Below are 20,677 nucleotides of genomic sequence, written 5' to 3' on the forward strand. Positions count from 1 at the left end.
ATGATATTGAAATGATAGGTAGCAGTGTAGGGCCAGAACTTTGGACCTCGACTGTGCAGATTGAAATGAACCCCAACCTGCTAGCTGTGTAACCTTGGGTAAATCACTCAGTCACTCTGTGCCTATTTCATTATGTGTACAGTCAAGGTAATAATAGAGCTTACCTCATTAATGGCAAGCTCGAATGAATTAATCATACAAGGCATACAGCAGTTCACGCCTGACACTTAGGAATACTAGCTATGCTTGTTGGTCCTGGTGGAATCACTGCTATCAAGGCTGACAAATTCCAGTTTCTGTCTATATTTGTAGTTTTCCTGCATGTTTGTTTTGCAGTTTCCTACTCCAAGCAAGTAATCTTTATGTCTTGACTCCTTCATAAATGGTGCTTATACTTTCCTTGTAGAACCCAGCACACTGGACCCTAAATTAAAGAATTATCTGTAAGCCCTTTAAAAGCAGACACCACCTTTGTCTTTCTCAGCACAGACAGCCTGATTGTATAAGCCTGGCTTGCACAATAGCTTTTAGTAACTGTTGTGGGAATGTGAGATAGACTAGCAGGCACTCTGTGGTTCCTGAAACTCCCCTCCTTGCGAGAGTGATGCTTGTGTATTTCAGACCTCTATGGCCTTGGCTAGCAATTCCTCTATTTTCTTTGATCCAGACTAACATGCTGAATATGTGACCTGTGCAGCTATATGGGTCTCCATACTTGGTTTCCTGCTCTATATTGAATCCTTAGTTTTTGAACAAGGGACCTAGATCTTCATCCTACATTATGTTGGTAACTATGTAGTTCCTCCCATCTGTGTTCATTGTCCCTATACCTGAACATTTTTTCTGCCCACTTGTCATTGACTGACTTCGTCTGAGTTCACCTTCATTTCCATCCCCAGAGAAGGAGTCAAAAGTGGAATCATACACTCCTCCTCCTCCTTTACTCCTCCTTCAGAGCACTGAGCAAACTTTATGAATAAATAAAATATATGTTTTGATTTTATGATTATTAGGAAGACTAGGCCTACAGTATAATTGAAAGGCAGTAAATGCTGATGTAATGAGTAAGTGGATACATGATTGGAGGTTATATGCATTGTTTCTGCTGTTTCTTTGTTTTTTAAAACAGTGTCCAGTTGCCCTGACACTTATTCTGGAGTCTATGCTGGCCTAGAACTCTCAGGGATTCCCCCACCCCACCTCAGGTTCTGGGATTACTGTTGTGTACCCACTTAACTAGCATTCATAATTTTTTAATAGTGATATTGGGATAAATTTTTCTTTCCATGTTAAAAGGCTGATATGTTTGTGTGTGTGTGTATGTGTGTTTATAGTTTTGTTTTTGAAAAACAAAGACAGGTAAATTGATGGAAGTTCAATCCCAGCATGATCCATATAGCAAGTTTCAGGCCAGCCAAGATCATATAGACTCTGTCTCAATCAATCAATAACAAAAACAATGGCTTCAGTAGCAGCAAAAACAACAACAACAAAACCCATCCCAAACCTTAAAAAGTTGTTGTATAAAAACAGCAGTACTGTCTTGGTGCAGTTTAATACTACTGCTGGTAATAACTGTGTGAGGTCTACGTTCTTCAAAGTAAATGGAACTGGTAAAGATTACTCATTTTTCTTTCCAGCTGTTTATCTTTGTCAGCCAGGTATAGTAAAATTATATATATTGTCTTATACATTATCCTCAGTTAAGTTTCTCATAGCATAAATGTCTGTAGCCTTCAGCCTACATGTAGATATTTTGAACAAGAGATGGATCTCTTCTTGATCCAGTTGCCAATAATGACTGACATAGATGTACTTCTTTAGGTTTCTTAGCATCTTTTATTTATTTACAAAGTTAAATACAGTGCTGTTACAGTGTTTGTAGTGTTGGATTCAAATATAGAACAGTATTCCTTTGACTTTCTATTCTTTGTTTCTCTGTTCTCATGCTCCAGTTTCAAGTACGCTTAATTATCTCACTTGTGATGCTCAGCCATACAGGATTCCTCTGTCCCAGTTTTGGGCATGTATCTGATGAATCTAATTCCTAGAATGAAGCCAGCACCATCCCACATATATTCAAAATTAATGCAACATAAAATATCTTGTAATCTTAATTTCTAGGACTTGTTAGTCATTCTGTTACTCTCCAAACAATATACTGAAATTTCTAAGTGATAAATTTCTAACCCAAAAGTCTTTTAAAGATGGGATTTTACTTCAGAGGTTATAGTAGATTTTAAGTTCTTCTAAAAAAAATGTTAAATAAATAAATCAAAACATTTGGTATGATATACCAATTTAAGCTATTCCTTCTTCTTAATTTTTGCAAAGTGAAAAAGAATTAGAATTTTAATAATTTAGCTCCAGATTGAGGATAGCAATATAGTCATGGAATACTTATTGCTTAATTTCAAAACAAGCTAAATGGCTTCTTCCTCTTTTGTAAGTGCAAAGAATCCAAAAAGATTTAAAAAACAATAAAAATTCCACAGCAACTATTGTCTCCTGGGAGTAAAGAAAAGAACACAGAATTATTTGTATAAATCAGTACAGGATGCAGTGGGAGCAGAAAGGAATGAGTGTAGAAACTAATACATAAAGAAAAGCATTCTCAAGGAACATGCTGGCTTCAAAAGCTGTTCCATCTCAGAGCTGATGGATCCCAGTACCTTAAGGTGATTTGCTTTAAGCTGTAAATCTCTTGAGTCATTTATATTCTCAATGCTTTTATTTTTCTTCAGAAGGCTGTGAAAGGAAGAAAATATATTGTTTCAGTGTGCCTCTTCTTAAGACCTTATGGAATTTTAAACAAGTTTCTCCCAGAATTAAATTCCTGGCTTACCCACTCCAGAAACTTTGTGACCTTCTTTTTCCTAGTTTGCCCAGAAAAATCCAGGTGAAGGTGTTAATATGTTTTTTATGCCATGTATTGCCAAGGATCTGAGAGGTTCCTTACCTTCTGGCCAGGAGTTAAAATAATTGTATGTCCATCCTTGAGTAGCTCAGTTAGTTGTACATAGACACACACACACACACACACACACACACACTCTAAATGTTTTAAAAATAGCAAAATATCCGGTGGGGCTAGAGCAGAAAGTGTTTATCTCTAAACTCTTTGATTGAATATCTTTGTCAGTAAAAAAATTAATTTTACTCCATATTCATTTTATAATAAATTATGCTCCTTGACTATAGTAATTTAAAATAGGCACTAATATAGATATGTGTTGTAATGAGCGTGGGGCCCCTTTGTTCTGTCCTGCCCTGCTAGCTTATACCCGAGGTAACCACACAGAAGTTGTATTAATTAAATTACTGTCCGGCCCATTATATCTAGCTTCTCCTTGGCCAACTCTCACGTCTTGATCTAACCCATTTCTGCTAATCTGTATCACCACTTGACTGTGGCTTACCAGCATAAGTCTAACCAGCATCCATCTCGGGGAGGAGAACCATGGTGTCTGCCTGTTTCTGCTTTCTTCTTTCTTCCTCCCAGAATTCTGTTCTGTCTACCCTGCCTATCTAAGATCCGCCCTATCAACTAGGCCAAGGCAGTTTCTTTAAATGAAAGCAACACAAATACAGAAGGACCTCTTACACCAGATATGTTTAAACATGGCTTAGAAAATGCACAAGACAAAATGTCATGATCACCTTTTTTTTTTTTTCAAAATATGACATGGAGAAAATACAGATTTGGTATTCAGTAGATCAGCATACCCTTGCCAAGTATTTTTCCTAAGTGTATTGGGAAGCAGTTGAATATCTTAGGAAGCATAATGACTTATTTTCTTCTGAAACAAATTACAGTGAAATACAGGATACCAAGACTAGTTTAGAAGTTATGCTATAGTTCTGATAGGAGGAACAAGGAGTTGAACCAGGTAGGGTCTTGTCAATGAGGCTCAAAGGGGGAAGCAAGCATAAACTATCACACATTTGAGTACTAGTGAGGGAGGAAGTCAAGGATCACTCTGGGCAACTGACATGAGCTTTCAGATGGAAGAAAAGCATGCTGAGAATAGGGGTAGGGAGTGAGTATAGGTGTCAAATTTCTCAAATGGGAGCCACCCAAATGATGGTATAGACTTTCAGCTTTTGGATATATGGTTGAGTGCAGTGGAAAACTAATGTCTTGATTGGGACTACTATTGCTGTGATGAAACACTATGATCAAAGCAATTTGAAGAGAAAGTTTTGTTTGCCTTACACTTCTGTATAACTGTTCATCATTGAAGGAAGTCAAGAACGGGAAAAGGCAGGAACCTGGAGGCAGGAGCTGATAGAAAGGCCACAAAAGGCTTCTGCTCCCTAGTTTTCCCATCATGGCTTGTTCAACATTATAGAACCCAGGAGTACCAGCCCAAGGATGGTACCACCAACAATGGACTGGGCCCTCCCCCATTAATCACTAATGAGAAAAATACCCTGTACTTTTATGGAGGCATTTTATCAATGTAAGTTTCCTCATTTCAGACATAAAACTAGCCAGCACAACCATAAGCTCTAAATCTGGACATTTTGAACATATAAATAATATAAAAATTCCTTTACTTTCAGACATTATTTATTGATAAGAAAGTTTTATAATAGAAGTGTCAAGAAGTTCCACAAAAATAGTTTTCTAAATCTAAAATGACAGAATAAAAGATTAGGAATGGACAGGTAAGCGGATCCTATAAAATGTACATTTCCTAAAGCTGCTGAAGGCTCAGGACTAGACAACTTATATTTAAACAGGTCAAAGAAAGTTGAAATCATTATTTCAGGAGCTTTCATAGATGATGAATATGCTACATTCTAGAAAAAACAATGGACACCCCAAAATGGTTCACATACAATTAATCATTAATGAATCCAGGAGCTTGTCACAGGTATATATCATTAGGCATGAGTTATTAGGAAAACAGACATGTCAAAAGAGATAGAAGCAAGTTCAGTGCCATAGGTTGTTACTGTGAATGGAAGAGGGGGACACTTAGCAAGTTGATTGCTGTTGCCTTGTGAGTTAGAGTTATAGTAAGAAATGAGTGCATTCCTTTTCTCCACCCTCTTATATGATTGTAATCCTTAAGTTTTAGAGTCTAACAGTCTTTTATAGGCTCTGATGTTTTGTTAATTTTTTTCTTAATTTTATGGATAAAATATCATTGACTAGTACCCCCTTTCTCTTACTGTTAAATGCTCAGAGTCAAAGTAGTTTATTACTATCCAGTATGAAGGGTCAAAGTGAAACCCCAAGGACAAGATCTCTTCCTGGACATCTTTTGGCTCCTTCCATTTCCTCTCCAGTCCTTTAATTTACCAGCTGCTGCAAAATGACTGTGGCAACCACTGACCCACTTGATATCCAGGTGGATAAATTCTTCAGAAGAGACTGAGATTCTATCTTAGACACCCTCTTGGGTCGCTTACAATTTCCAAAGACTGTGACTATTCTCTTTGTCCAGGGATTAATATACAAAATGGAATGGTTCTATTCATCCTAAGAAATGATCTGGTATGTACAAAGCAACAGATAATGGTTAGTGGCTTTGCTCTTTAATATGAATTTCTTTTAGCACTTGGGCTTATGACCTATAAGAACATTTTATTTGAAAAATATTAACCTGGGGCTGTGGCTCATATGTCTGATTACTTACTCACAAGGGAGTGGGATTCTTTAAAAGGATTAGGAGGATTAGAAAGTGTAGCTTTGTTAGAGGAAGTTTATCACTAGGAGTGGGCTTTGAGGTTTCAAAAGCTCAGGCCAGGTCCTATGAGTCACCCTCTATTTCTGCCTGGGTTAGGATGCAGCTCTCATGGTGTGCCACCATGCTCCTGCCATGATCCTACCATGTTCTCCACCATGATGATAACAAGTTCATCCTCTGAAACTGTAAGCAAGCCCCTAATTAAATGTTTTTTTTTTCATACAAGTTGCCTTGGTTATGGTATCTCTTTCTTTACAATAATAGGATGGTGACTAAGACAGGCTCATATTAACTTTTAAATTTAACTTATTAAGCAGGGATTTATCTCACCATCTTTTATATACATGTTGCTTTTAAGCACAGGAGAAACGGCATCTTCTTATTGAAGAAAAAAGGGTTCCAAAGCAAGCACATTGAGACTTCTCCTCACTGGGTACTCCTCCCTCGCTGCCTCTCAAACCATAAATTCTACTACTGTCTGCCCACTTCTAGCTGTTCACCAGCTGCATAACCCCATGCTGCCTCTCCTCATTTTTCTCATTTGTAAATTCTGAATGACTTGCCTCAGAGTCCTTAAGAGGATTAAGTGCTGGCATTTCTAAGTTATCACTCTAAAGCTGTTAGGAAAATTTTTGACCTGAAATAATTCCATACGTTTTTAATGCCACTTATTACTAATCAAAAACAAAAGAGCAGGCAGCTAGCATGGTAGTTCAGCATTTAAAGGCACTTGCCACCGAGTCTAATGATTTTTGATGTGGGCAGACAGTAGTTCTCAGCAGCCTGTGCTCTCTAACTTTCCTCTAACATAAGACAGGGCTACTTAGGAGGTTGAAGGACTAGACAGAAGTCCACATACATCTAATTACAACATGTTAACAGATGATCAAAAGGTACAAGGCAGAGCAAGAGGGAATTTATGGTTTGAGAGGCAGCGAGGGAGGAGTACCCAGTGAGGAGGAGTCTCAATGTGCTTGCTTTGGAACCCTTTTTTCTTCAATAAGAAGATGCCGTTTCTCCTGTGCTTAAAAGCAACATGTATATAAAAGATGGTGAGATAAATCCCTGCTTAATAAGTTAAATTTAAAAGTTAATATGAGCCTATTTTAGTCACCATCCTATTATTGTAAAGAAAGAGATACCATAACCAAGACACACACGATGGAAGGAAGGAAAGACCCAGTTCCTGAAAGTTTTCCTTTGACCTCATATATGCACCTTCCCACCCTCCTCCATTTCTCTCTCAAAATAAATAAAAATAATAGAAATAATTTTCAAAGGCAGAAGAAAAAAGCAGGATGTGGCAGCACTCATGTGTAATTTCAGCACCCTGGAGTATCAGGGATCAAGACCATCCTTGATCACATAGTAAGTTTGAATACAACCTGAGTTACATGGTGAGTCTCTCTCTCTCTCCCTCTCTCTCTCCCTCCTTTCCTCCCTCCTTCCCTCCCCCCCCCACACATACCCAACACCAACAGAAAGAAGCAGACACCAGAATATACCAATACCGTATTGAAAACCTTGTAGGCATCCTTTATTTATTGGCAGATCCCATGTTGATCATAGAGTCCTCAAACCTGTCAGCCTCTGTTTGAAAATAACCTGATTGTTAGAGCGATTAGTAAGTGAGATTAGTGGAGTCAGGGGTGACAGAGTAGGGCAGAATGTGCACAAATCTCCTCTTACAGCTCGGGCATGTAACACAGAGGTAATAGAGTGCTTGCCTAGTGTGGACAAGGTCCTGCATCTCATCTTTAGCACATATACACAAAAACAAACAAAAACTGTCTGATCCAGTACCATTAGTGCCTTCCTTTGAGGAACACTGCTAGTTCCTAGGTGCTTTTCTTCACTTAAATTCCAAACATCAAGTTTCCAAAAAAAAAAAAAAAAAGTTATTATTCCATAAGGCCCATCTAAACAAATGATCATGCCATTTATACTGCATATACCAAGCTGAAAATCTCCACATGTGTATTTTATTATGTGTTATTTCTTTTTCTCTGTTAATAAGTTGTTTTTAAGTTAATATAGCAAATGCATTTTTGTTACTTAAGAAATCTGTTATTGGGGCTAGAGAGATGGCTCTGGAGAGAGTTCTAGTTGCTCTTCCAAAGGACCCGGATTGGATTGCTAGCTCCAACATAGAGTTCCATAAGATCTGATGACCCTTCAGGACTCTGAGGGAACCAGGCACATATATGATGCACAGAAGAACCTGCAGGCAAAACAGCTATACATATGATACAAAAAGGAATTCTGCTGTTTAAGATCTGTGATGTTGGGAAGCACTTGAACTCCTAAAAATGCAAAGACTGATTGCATTTGTTCATAGGGAAACCTAACTAAATCACAATTATAAGAGAAATACATATTTTAAATCTTTGAATTGTGAGATGTTGGTATGTGTGCCACCACTCTGATGAGGAAATCAGGGGACTGAATTATAGAGTCAATTCTTTATGTGGCCTCTGGGAACTGAACTTACAAGACTTACAAAAGTACTTTTACCCACTGGGCCATCTTGCTAGCCTGAGAAACATATTTAATTCAAAATAATGTAAGTAAATTTTGGGCCAGCTAATGACTCAGAAATCTTGGCTGTGAGAATGACTTGGTGAGTAAAGGTGTTTGCCACCAAGCCTGACAACTTGAGCTTGATCCCTGGGACCCACACATGATGGAAGGAGAGAACCAGCTCCCACATTTTATATATTGTGGCACACATGTGCATGCACACACACACAATAAATCAGCAGTAATATAATTTATCAGAGCCATAGTACATATGAAATCCAAGGATTACTAAGTATTCAAAATAGATAATAAAGCAATAATTGATATTGGATTAGTAAGATCAAGACTATTACAAGTTTATTTGAAATTAATGTAGAACAATTAAGATTGTCAAACTGTTTGACTTCACCTAAAAATGAGAAATATTCTTTTTTTTTTGTACCCCAGTACACATCCATACATGTGTATATGGAGAGTACAGGTTGACCTCAGATGCCTCATCTGTTGCTCTCCACTTATTTTTTGAGATAGTGTCTCTCACTAAACCTGGAGCTCACTGATAGGCTGGACTGACTGTCTTGGCAGGTCCCTCGGACCCTCCTACCTCCACCTCCCAGTTCTGGGATGCTGGCTTATTTTCTTAAGTAAGTGTTGGTCATACAGGCTCAAGTGCCATGCTATGCAACAAGCACTTTATCCACTGAATCTTTTGCCCAGCCCAAATACATTCTTTAAATGACAATATGAGAGAGATTTAGGAAATAAAGAGAGTTGAGTGGGCATATTAAACATTCCTAATCTGAAATGCTCCAAAATCTGAAGCATTTTGAGTACTGTCTACCAGAAGTAGAAAATCCCATACCTATTTTCATACAGCAGGTCTTATTTAAAATGCAAGCATGGGGTTTATGCAGAGGGAGTTTTGTTTGTAAGAACACTCACTGTGAAAACACTAGGACCTGAATTAGGATCTTTTCATTTTGTTGTTTTAGTTTTTTTTTTTTTCAGGAAAGGGTTTGATATGGCATTCCCTTCTGTATACTATGACTATGTTTTATTACCATTGGTTATTATTTTTTTTTGTTTTTTTTTTGTTTTTTTTGTTGTTTTCGAGACAGGGTTTCTCTGTGGCTTTGGAGCCTGTCCTGGCACTAGCTCTTGTAGACCAGGCTGGTCTCGAACTCACAGAGATCCGCCTGCCTCTGCCTCCCGATTATTAAAGAAGCTGTTTCGACCAATGGCTTAGTAGAGTAAAGCCAGGCAGGAAATCTGAAGAAAGATATGTAGAGAGAGTAGACAGAGTCAAGGAGATGCTGTGGAGCTGCAGAAGGAGAAAGATGCCAATCAGAACCTTACCTGTAGGCTATATCTTCATGGCAATACACAGATTAATAGAAATGGGTTAATTTAAGATTTAAGAGTTAGCTAAAAATATGCATAAGCTATTGGTCAGACAGTGTTGTAATTAATATAGTTTCTGTGTTATTATTTGGGTCTGGGTGACCAGTAAATGAAAAAGCAGTCTCTGCCTACAAGGATTTCTCTGTGTAACAATCATGGCTGTCCTGGAACTCTCTGTGTGGTGTGGGAGGTCTTTCTGTCTATGTGTTGCTTGTATTGGTTAGTGAATAAAGAAACTGCTTTGGCCTATAGTAAGGCAGAATTTAGCTAGGCAGGGAAAACTAAACTGAAAGCTGGAAGAAAGAACGCAGAGTGAGGAGAAGCCATGTAGCCCCACCTGAGGCAGATGCCAGAATGTTACTGGATAAGCCACAGCCTCATAGCAATACATAGATTAACGGAGATGAGTTAATTTAAGATATGAGTTAGCCAGAAATACGCTTAAGCTATTGGCCAAACAGTATTGCAAATAATATGGTTCCTGTGTGATTATTTCGGGACTGAGCAGATGGGAACAAAACAAGCAGCCTCCTAAAACAACTGTGTAGACCAGGCTAGCTTTGAACTAATAGAGTTCTGCCTGCCTCTGCCTCCCAAATGCTGGGATTACAGGTGTGTGCTATCCATGCCCCCCTGGGTTAGGATTTTAGCACCCTCTTAAAAACTGGTCATGGTTGTGTACCACCACTAATCCTAACACCATGGGGAATGGGAGAGAAGGATGCTCCGGTCTTCTGTTCACCAGCCTAACTCCAGGTTCAGTAAAAGACCCTGTCTCGAAGGAATAAGGCTGAAAGTGAAAGAACAAGACACCTGATAACCTCCACTGGCCTTCATGTACGCACAAGTGTGCACACTTTCATGCATGCACACATGCTCACAAAACACTACACATGCCATAAAATGTTTAAATCACATTCTAGTTATTATATCAGGTCTATATGGAGCATAAATGAGTTTAGTTGTTACATTTGGGTCCCATCTCCAATGTAAAGGGACTTCATTACATATTTGCAAATATTCCAGATTACAAAATCCAAAGCATTTCTCAGCCTATGCATTTCCTTTAAGAACACTTAAATTGCTTTTTGTTGTTGCTGTTGTTCTCTTTCTCTCCAGTATCTCTGACTAGGTGAGGGTAATTGGTATGAAGAAAAAGCAAGACAACTGGATAATGACTGCTTCTCCTTTCCTGTTATTAGAGGTCACCATTCTACCACCCCCTCTGCCTTCACTTATTAGACTCTTTTCTTCATTATTTCCTGATAACAGTGGAATATGACTTATTCTCATTAGTAAGTGGCAGATGAAAGCATTATGCCAGCAGTAGAGTTTAAGTTTCGTCAGTGATTTTGAATTGATACCTATTAGGTTTTATCACTTGAAAAATAAATGAAAAGGCCCATTTAATGTAGTGTGGTGTCCTTCAAAATACTGGTCATCATTATCAGTTTAGAGGGCTGAAAGGTCATCTAAAAGTGCAATGCAATGAATCCATAATGAAAATACCTGTGAATAGTGCTTAGTTCCTTAGCAACGCCTGGATGCAACTTCAGAAATACCACAGCCAGTGAGATTAGTGATATGAGAGAGTAATTCCAAAGGGACCACATGAGTTTGGACTTCAAATGGAGCCCCATGGCCTTTACTTATCACTTACTGTATCTAGTTTTGTGTCCTTGTTTTTGTAACATAAGACATAACCATTTATAATTTATTTTATAATGGTATTCTTACAGTCATATGAAGAGGAGGAGGTGGTTTTCTCTTTTCAATTTTTAAGTTAGCATGGACAGTAATAGATTAAATTCTGGCATTTTCATATATATAAATATGTATATGTCATTCTTGCTTTTAGCAAATGTATAAAGACTTTTGACTGACTTCAGTTTGCAACCATTTAGCAGCACAACTAATAGCGATTACTATTTGTAATATATTGTTTTAATTCCATCTTAGTACCATAGTAAATCCCTGTAAGTTAAGTGGTTGTAAGGACATGCGTAGTACTGTATAGATTTGTAGGTTGGAAGAAGACATGGATCTCACGAACAAAAATGGAAGTGTTGTCAGGACCATGATCGTTTGTGGAGGTCCATTTCCTTTTTCTAGCATGAAAAGGCTGCTCATATTTCTTTACTGAGGGAATTCTGTTTCCCAAAGTCAGCACAGCACCAGCAGCAGTGACAACAGTGGATTGGCCCTTTGGCAATAGTCACATCTCAGTGAAGTCAGAAAAATCCTTCTCTCTTAATGATTCATGTAATTTCACAGGATTTACCCAATAGCCTAAAATATTTCTATCTCGGATTCCTAGGCTTAGTCACATTTGAAAATCCATTTGCGCTGTACTGTGAAACAGCATACTCACTGGTTCTGGGGATTCGTCTGAAGGCAGTTTTGAGTGACTATTTTTTTTACTTCAAGTTCTGCTTTCAAGTTAATTGTTTTCTTATAATAATAAGTCTGTGTATTTTTAAAGTTGAGTAAGAGAAAAAGCAGTAAATAAAATGTGTATGAATATCACACACACACACACAAAAGTGGCAGTAGTGGCAGTTGTATTGGGAAGAATCTCAGCTACAAGAGGGCCCACTCTCTGCAGGTAAAAATCCAGAAGCCAGAGGGAGTGCCAGGCTGCAGTAGGTCCAGTTGTTTAGCTTCTTTTTCCTAAAGAAAAGGTTGACAAGTAGGCAGTCTCCAAAAGTCCCTAATTCTGTGTAAGTGGATGTTTATTTCATGAGTTTCCATGTTGGGGCCAAGTACTGTGTCATTTGTCTCTAACATGACTGATTCAGAACATCGGTTCTGTCTGAAGATGCTGTCGTTCCAGAATGTGGCTGTCATCGATAAGTCAGCTTTTGCATGGATGCTGCTGCAATCCCCCTAGAGTTGGAATCCAGTTTTATTTTCCTATTTTGTTTGTTTGTTTGGTTGGTTGTTGGTCAAAATTAACAATAGCTTAGAAAACTAAATTCCAGATCTTTTGCTAGACAAAGCACTCTACAAAGGAGCTGCAGCTCTGCCTTTTTAAAGGGACATTTTGAAATATTGAGTGCTTGTTGTCAGTTGTTCTCCATTTCCTGAATTCAGCCAGATAGGAAGTTCTGGAAAGGTCGAGGGTGCTCAGCTGGTGAAATCACCCACACACTGCATCCATTCAGCACATAAAAGGAGAGCTAGATAATTCTTAACACATTCTTCAAGTGCATACCATCATTAAATTGATTTTTCTTAAGGAATAAGCATCTATACTTGATAATAAATTCTTTCAATTTTAATAATTTTAGTTGACCTTTTGTTCATTTAATGAAAACTACCTACTGAACAGGTTTTCTTTAATTCCATTCTTCAGTAAGAAAAATTGAAAATTTTCATATTCCCTAAAATAACATATAATTTGTATTTGTGCCTGAACTGTAGAAAAGGCTCCATTTTCCTGATTACCTCATACATACCAAGAGTCTAATATCCACCCCACTGTCTCTTTCCTCCATCTTTTCCCCTTTTGCATTGCTACAATTACAGGTGGATGCTTGGTTTCACCCAACAGCACAAGATAAATAAGCTTGGAAGGTTTCCTAGCAACACATTGCTCTGGGAACCTGTTCTGTTTCCCTGAAGAAGATAAAGCCAAGCACCATAGAATCTCAGCCAGATGGGAAAGATTCACTTACTGATGGTGTTTAGTGCGTTTAAAATAAGAATAATTATTTTATGTATATATTTTAAAAGTGTTAAATAAACCTTTTATTTTTTTCCAAATTGAAATAAACCTCTTCACATAAACAGTAAGTTGAGTTTTACTGCTTACAGCCTGGAGACACTCTCCTGTTTTCCCTTTGCTCAGGGCAGTCTCAGCACCAGGGACCGAGGCTTGATCTTGAGAGTCATTTTCAGTTTCTGAATGAATGATTAACACATAGAAAATTGAAAGAAAAGGAGAACACCATCAAAACAAAGAAAAAATGTTTTGCTGGTTCAGATATTGTATCTTTCTCCTGTTTAGCTAAGGATCTGTGAAGTCACTCAGTTGGCAGGTGGCATTTTCCTTTCTGTTCAATCTAGTTGGTCACAGTGTGCTTGGGAAAGTCTCTGGACTTGGAGTAATCAAGAATTAGTGTTTCTCGTGACAAGATTTAATCAACAGTGACTTGCAGTTCAGTCACACTCTGGAGAATGTCCTCACTTCTTAATTGGTGGAAAGATATTTCCCCATTAACCAGGTGAAAATTCACATAATGTGGTTATTGAGTGGATTACTCTGTGTACCAGATTTGGACCCTGTTTTGTAAAAATTCCCAGTCATGGTCAGCAGCAGATCACTGCAGTTCATCACAGTGCTTGTGATGGTGAGTCCCAGGGTAATCAGAACAAAAGAACAATCCTGGTCTCTATATTGAACAAACTCTCTGGCCAGATTGCAGGGAATTGACGTTATCCTCACCCTAGAAAAGTCTGAAGTACCTTCATGCAAGTAATTCTGTATTCTTTGCCTCTTCTATTTTCTAAACATCAATTAGTGAACTCAACAGGAAGCATTTTTGGAGGCTTAGGATGAATCATATCTTTTAATAAGTGTGTTGTGTGTTAAGGGTATAGACACATCTTCCTTGCCTTCACTGATTTCTCAAGAAGGCATGCATAACATGTTTATAGACTCTAAAACTACCTAAAATAAAACTTCCTTCATTTCAAGTTCTTTCTTTGGGATCTAGAATTAAGAGAATTTCGATGTTTGAAAGAATTATATAGGACTTTGATATAGGATGCAGGCACCACTAGAAAAAAAAAGAAGTTATATAGTTTTTTTATACAACAATGAAAATGGACTTGATCAGCCACATAGAACAGAATAGATTCTAATGCATTAATTTTTACTGCATATTTGTTATTAAAAACTTCTACAAACCAGGAAGTATTTTAGATACATGATATGTTTCATTATTTAAATCTCCTGGCAACCTTTACTTTACCAGGTAGAAATTATTTGCAGTTTTTAAGTGAAGAAACTGTTCTGGGCAACTAAGTGTCTAGTTGTTGAAATATTACAATTTCTAAATAGTTGTCATTCAAATACTGGCTTCTTTACTGATAGATAGTTCTGTGGTCTATATACTGTATTTATTTCTTAGAATTCTAATATTGAATCATCATATCCTTTAGAGAAAAATGAACAACTATCTTTTTTATTTTGTTTTGTAACAGGCTCTCACTCTGTAGCCTGCCTAGCCTGGAACTTGTGTAGACCAAGCCATCCTCAGAGTTCCACCTACCTCTGCCTCCTGAGTGTGCTGCCATGCCCATGTTAACAGCTGTCTTTTGAAGATGACATAATCTTAGCAAGAAATAGATGATTTGTTTAATTTTATTGTTTTATTCAGCATAATCATCTCACATGTTCAGGTTTCATTGTCAAACTTTACCACCTTTTTGTTTATGATATTTTACACATTTTTTTGCTTTTATAAAGAAGAACTTTTCACTTTTCAATATGACAAAGTAAATTACACCTAACAGTAGCTAAAATTAATAATATTAAATATATTCACAAAATAAGTTATGACATCAACAGTATAGTAAAACAGAGGCAACCCAGTTATTTTTGTAACATTGGAACAGAACCATACACGTTTGTTTGTCTACTACCCATGGAACCATTGGTCCCAGAAGAGTTGAATGGTTATAACATCAGTGATATGGCTTACAAAGCCTGCAAGGTATTCTATCTTCACCTTCACAGGAAAAGTCTATTAGACTCTATTCTAGAACCTGGTTTTTACTCCATTTCTAAGTTGGAAATACTGTTTTAGAATACCAGACACACAAGACGTTTTAAAAGGGTTTTTTTTTTTTACAATATAAGGTTTTTATCTAACATATTGTTCTCCAAACACTGCAGGTACCAACCAAAAAGCTGAAGAAATATGAAAAAGAGTATCAGGCAATGCGGGAGAATCAGCTACAACAGGAAGACCCAATGGATAGATACAAGGTATGGAGACACTTTGGAGGCACTTGGCACTTCCCAGGGCAAAAAGACCTTATTTTCCCTAATTCAGCAGCTGTGGTGAGTTCAGTTCCCTCTGCTCCACTCTGAACTCTTCAGACAGTGCCATGCAGACTATGCCCATGTCTTCATTTTCCACTGACTTTTGAGTATTCCACCATAATATTTTTTTTTCTCTCAGTTTGTATATTTTTAGGTAACTCCAGCTATTACATGTATACTGTGAATCTTCATGAGAAGCTGAAAGGGAAAAAGAAAGTGGCCTTCTTCTTTCAAAAATGAGAAAAATAAAACAGAAAATGCCAAAAAGTACTGTCTTAGCTGTGCATGATCACTTCCACAGAGACTCTTAGATGTGACCGTTCCAAGACTGACGGAAGGATATTGCAAACTTGTCCTTGTCTGTAGCAGATGTTAAAAATAAAAAACTCAGAAGGAAAAATAAAAACCACAAAGATGTATCAGTCACAGCAATGTATTTGTTGCAATGTTTCATTTCCACAAACAAATCATAGGTGGCAATGACATTTGCATGCAGTTTTAGAATCAAAATTATTTCATTTGTATCTTCATTGGTTTGGGTATTTTAAAAAATTGTTTCATCACAAAGATAGATCTTTTCGGTGATAATTAGCAGCATTGGTCACAGCATGCAATGTTGGGAAATAGTGATTTGCAATTTAATTTTTACCTTCTGAAATGTTACTGTCTTCCGTTAGCTGGTTTAATTTTTGAGACTCAAACAGATAGGTCTGAGTCCCTCCTTGCTACGTCAATATCCAACTGATGCCTAAATGCCCTTCCAAGGAAAGCATTATGGTGCCTTTCTTAATGGAACCATCCACACTGGGTTGACTTTTAATTCCATAACCAGAGTTGCCTCTGTGGTTGGAAAGGTATATGTTGGCAGCAGTCACACTATGTATCTTGATTTTATTGTTGAATAGAACAACAAGAAACGCTCACAGAGGAGCATGGCTCTGTGGGTTTCATAGTCAAACAGACTGCGGTTAAAATCCTGGCTCTCTGGAAAAGGCAATAGGATTCGAAACTATAGATGAGGACTTTGGTTCCTATTACTGGTCAGCATTTTGAGTCAGTCATTGAACCTCTCCTTGTGTCTGTAAAATACTTGGGCAAATATAATTTTGTGGTGAATTACTTTGAGATTGAAGGCTGCTGTGTGTTAAGTACTCAGAACATAATTGGTGTTTAATAAATGGTTATTGGTTTTTAAACTCCATTACCACAGGCATGACTAGAATAATATAATTTTGCTTGGACCTGCCTCTTCAGTCATTCACTGACCGTCTTCATATTTTGTATAACTATTACTACCCTATAGTCTTATCATCAGTCAGTATATTATTTTCATTCCTCTAGAACTGGCTTGAGAAATGAAAATAATTCCACATATGGTTATGATAGATAACTATTACCAGATTATATGCTTATAGAGAAGGTTTGATGACTATCCACTATTATCTTCTCAGTAAATTTCAGTTTTAATGCCAGACCTATGATACAAAAAGGCATAAATGGACTCATGTTGAACTGTTAAAGATCACATCATTCTAATTTTTAGAATACTACCACCATTATGAATAAAGTACTTTCAGATAAAAGAGAAGAAAATGATAGCCCAAACTTTCATAATTACACAGGCAAAAACTGAGCACAGTTGCATGCACCAATGTAGCTCTCTGTGATGGGATAGAGGATCATTTAGGTCCAGGAGATTGAAATTAGCAACATAATGAGATCCCATCTAAAAACACAAAACCACAGCAGATGCCTCACAGAGCCCAAAGAGACTGTAAAACAACTGTAACTATCTTACATCCTTTTTGTGTCAAAGCTGGCATGTATAAATATATCACTTATAAACTGTAAGATTACTTGTACAGTTTTTATTGATATCAAATCAAACTTTTAAAAATAGGTATTTTAGGTTCAAATATTGTGGGGTTTGATTTTTTGTTTGTTTGGTTGGTTTTATTTTGACAGTCTTTTTCTGTATTCCAAGCTGATCTTCATTTGGGCCTGTGCCACCTCTCCCATCCCATGTAGCAAATAATTGTACATGTCAGACACCCTCTATCACTATTTCTTTTTTATGATTATAATGGCTTTCTAGTATGTTATGTAATAAATGTTTCTATACCTTTTTAAAAAAAATGTATAGATATCAATCCCAATGATCTACTTGACAAAACTATAATCAAGTTATAATTACATTTCAAGCTAGTAATTGCCAGTGTAGCTCTAGTTATCAACAGATTTGATCCTTCAGGTACAGAAAAATCTGGTTTAAGACATAAATTAAGATTAACTGGAGAGATGGACTCTTCAGGTAAAGACACCTGCTTCCAAAACTGATGGCCTGAATTCAATTTCCTGACCCACGAGTGGAGGAGAAAACTGACTCCCAAAAGTTTTCCACTGACCATCACGCTCATACTGTAGCATATGTGTGCCTATATAACACACAAATAAGTAACCGCTGGGTGTGCTGGTACATGCCTTTGATCTCAGTGCTTCCATGACAGAGGCAAGTGGATCTCTGAATTAAAAACCGGTCTTGCCTACAGAGCAAGTTTTAGGACAGCCAGGGCTACACAGAGAAACCCTGGTTCCAAAAACCAAAAAAGAAAAGAAAAAAAAATAAGAAAGAACAGAAAATGAAAAGTAAAGAAAAAATAAGTAAATGCATTTAAGGAAGTAAATTATAATTATCTTAATATAACAAAGTACGTTCAAAAATACATTTAGCATCTTCTGGTCTCTTTGGGGAACAGGCACTTTTCGTTTATTAGGGAAACTCTTGAAGACAATGAGTACTCACACCTGTTCAGGAGTGATTCCTCCTTTACCATTGGAACCCATACTACATAAATTGCCATGTCAACCTCCAGCTTGCCATATGGCAAGAGAGTTGCTAAGACTGTGGATATTTCAAAACAAAAACAAAACCCTGAAATGTCATACCATAACTGTTCCAGTTTAGTGCTATTATTTATCTCATACTTGATGAGATTTAAAAAGGGCTTTTGCATAAAAGTGAGAGCTGACATTAATGATCCAGGAATGCATAGGTTACTCTCAATGGCCACATGTTTTGCTGTACCAATCTAAGCATGTGGCCTAGGGGTACCCTTCAGGGTAAAGCACTTAGCTAGCATGTGTCAGATCGTAGGTTCCATGCACATTAGCATTTCCCTTCATGCCCTCCCATCTAAGCATGTTCTTTGTGCCTATTACAAAATCAGTTTATATTACTGGACTATGCAACACTTCAGTCCCTACCATGAATAAAGAGAAGGAATGGTGTTAGTAGTTTTAAAATTCTAAGCACCATGAAATGTTCAGCAATTAGGTAGTGGTGATGACTGTACAGTTTCATGTAACTGAATTGTATACCAAAGCATAGTTTTGTTAGACATGGTGGTGAACAAGCTGCAATGCCAGCACATAAAAGGCTGAAGCAGAGGGTCAAGAGTTTGAAGTAAGCTTGGGCTATATAGTGAGACCATGGCTCAATAATCCCTCTTCAAAAAGCACATGATTTTATGGTATACAAATTAAATCTATACCCTAACCCAAGACAAATGTTCCAGAATATTTACTTTTAGACCACCCTCTTTCTTTTCTGTTTTTTCTTTATTTTTGGTGTGTGTATGTGTACACATGCATATGCAGGAACATGCACAAGTATGTGCAAATGGGCATGGAGGCTAAATGTCAGTGTCTGATATCTTCCTCAGTTACCCTGTACCTTTTGAGATGGATTTCTCAGCCTGAAGCTCTCTAATTTGGCTACTCAATGAGCTCATACACAGCTACACTGTTTTGTTTATTGTTTGTTTGCTTGCTTGCTTGATTTTAATGTAGGTGCTGAACACCTAAACTCAGGTCTTAATGCTTCCATGTCAAGCACTTTACCAACTGAGCCATTTCCCCAGCTACTGTGTTTTCTGTGAGGCAGTGTCTCCCATGTCCTAGGCTGGGCTTGAACTCAGTGTGTAGCTGAAGATTACGATGTCAAACTTCCCAGCCTCTTGCGTCTACTTCCTGAGTGTTGAGATTACAGGTATAAGCCGCCATGCCCTTTTTATGTGATGCTGAGAACTGAACTTAGAACCCAGGAGTTCTTGCACACTAGGCAAGCATTCTACCAACTGAGTTACATCCCCAGTATACCACCATTTCTTCTGTGAGACACAAGTCACTTGTGTCAAAATATAGTACTTATTTAGAAGTCATACTTCTGCAAAGGAGATCTTTTGTCAAATTTTGTGCTAATTTGTTGAACAATAGAAATGGTGCATTCCTTTTTAGTATTGCTCATTAATTTCTAGGTAGAGTATGTGGTGTTTCTATCCATATATACACACACGTAGAGTAATAAGCACAAACATAAATACTGTCTAATCTGGCATCAAATTTGTATTGAGACCCAGGGAACCCTCAAACAAGCCTTTAGTGGTGTCTTTCTGTTTAACTCCATAAGACTACAAAAGAGAAAGATTTTTCTGGAGGATAAAGATACAGTATTAATTCTGAACCTCTTTTTTTTCTCCTTCTTAACCTGATCAAATATATATGATATTGTTTTATTTATCTATTCTGGCCTTTTAAGTTATAAATTTGATTGAATTCAAACGTGAGCTATATATGTGGCTAGTGATGTCCCCAGAAAATATATTTTTATGTATAGATATATCTGTTTTAGAACATTTTAAAATTTAATAAACAAACCCACCAAAGCAGATAAGAATGTTAGAAATCAAAATTCTTTTTCCTACACATAGGACATGGTTGCTTTCATTGTGGGGAAAGAATTTCAGTAATACAGTCAGTTGGTGAAGAAGCTTCTAGAGAATTGCAGCTGTCATCTAATTTAAAGAAAGATACACTTCTTTTTTCATTTAATTAAGACCTGCTGATAGTAATGTGGGTCAGGTCTTTAAAAACACAAGTAATTAATTAAATTCAGTGAACTTCCCAAATCGTAGTAAAAACTGCCTGTTCTGTAGGGGAAGGTCCT

At 37.3% G+C, this 20,677-nt stretch overlaps 1 protein-coding gene across 7 annotated transcripts in view; it reads left to right on the forward strand.

The window, feature by feature from the left end:
• Rabgap1l (RAB GTPase activating protein 1 like) overlaps positions 1–20,677 on the forward strand; it is a 615,176-nt gene that overhangs the window by 565,115 nt on the left and 29,384 nt on the right. For 5 of the 7 annotated variants that reach the window (XM_041662748.1, XM_041662750.1, XM_041662749.1 and 2 more), the window contains one exon: positions 15,523–15,615. In XM_041662748.1, the coding sequence (XP_041518682.1) occupies positions 15,523–15,615 (93 nt within the window). Of the gene's footprint in view, positions 1–15,522; positions 15,616–15,811; positions 17,488–20,677 lie in introns of those variants that run through there. The other 2 variants (XM_041662751.1, XM_041662754.1) reach the window with 1 other exon arrangement.

This window comes from Microtus oregoni, unplaced genomic scaffold (genome assembly GCF_018167655.1).
Source record: "Microtus oregoni isolate MIOR12 unplaced genomic scaffold, Mior012 000013F_ref0000133, whole genome shotgun sequence".
Taxonomy (NCBI): Eukaryota; Metazoa; Chordata; class Mammalia; order Rodentia; family Cricetidae; genus Microtus; species Microtus oregoni.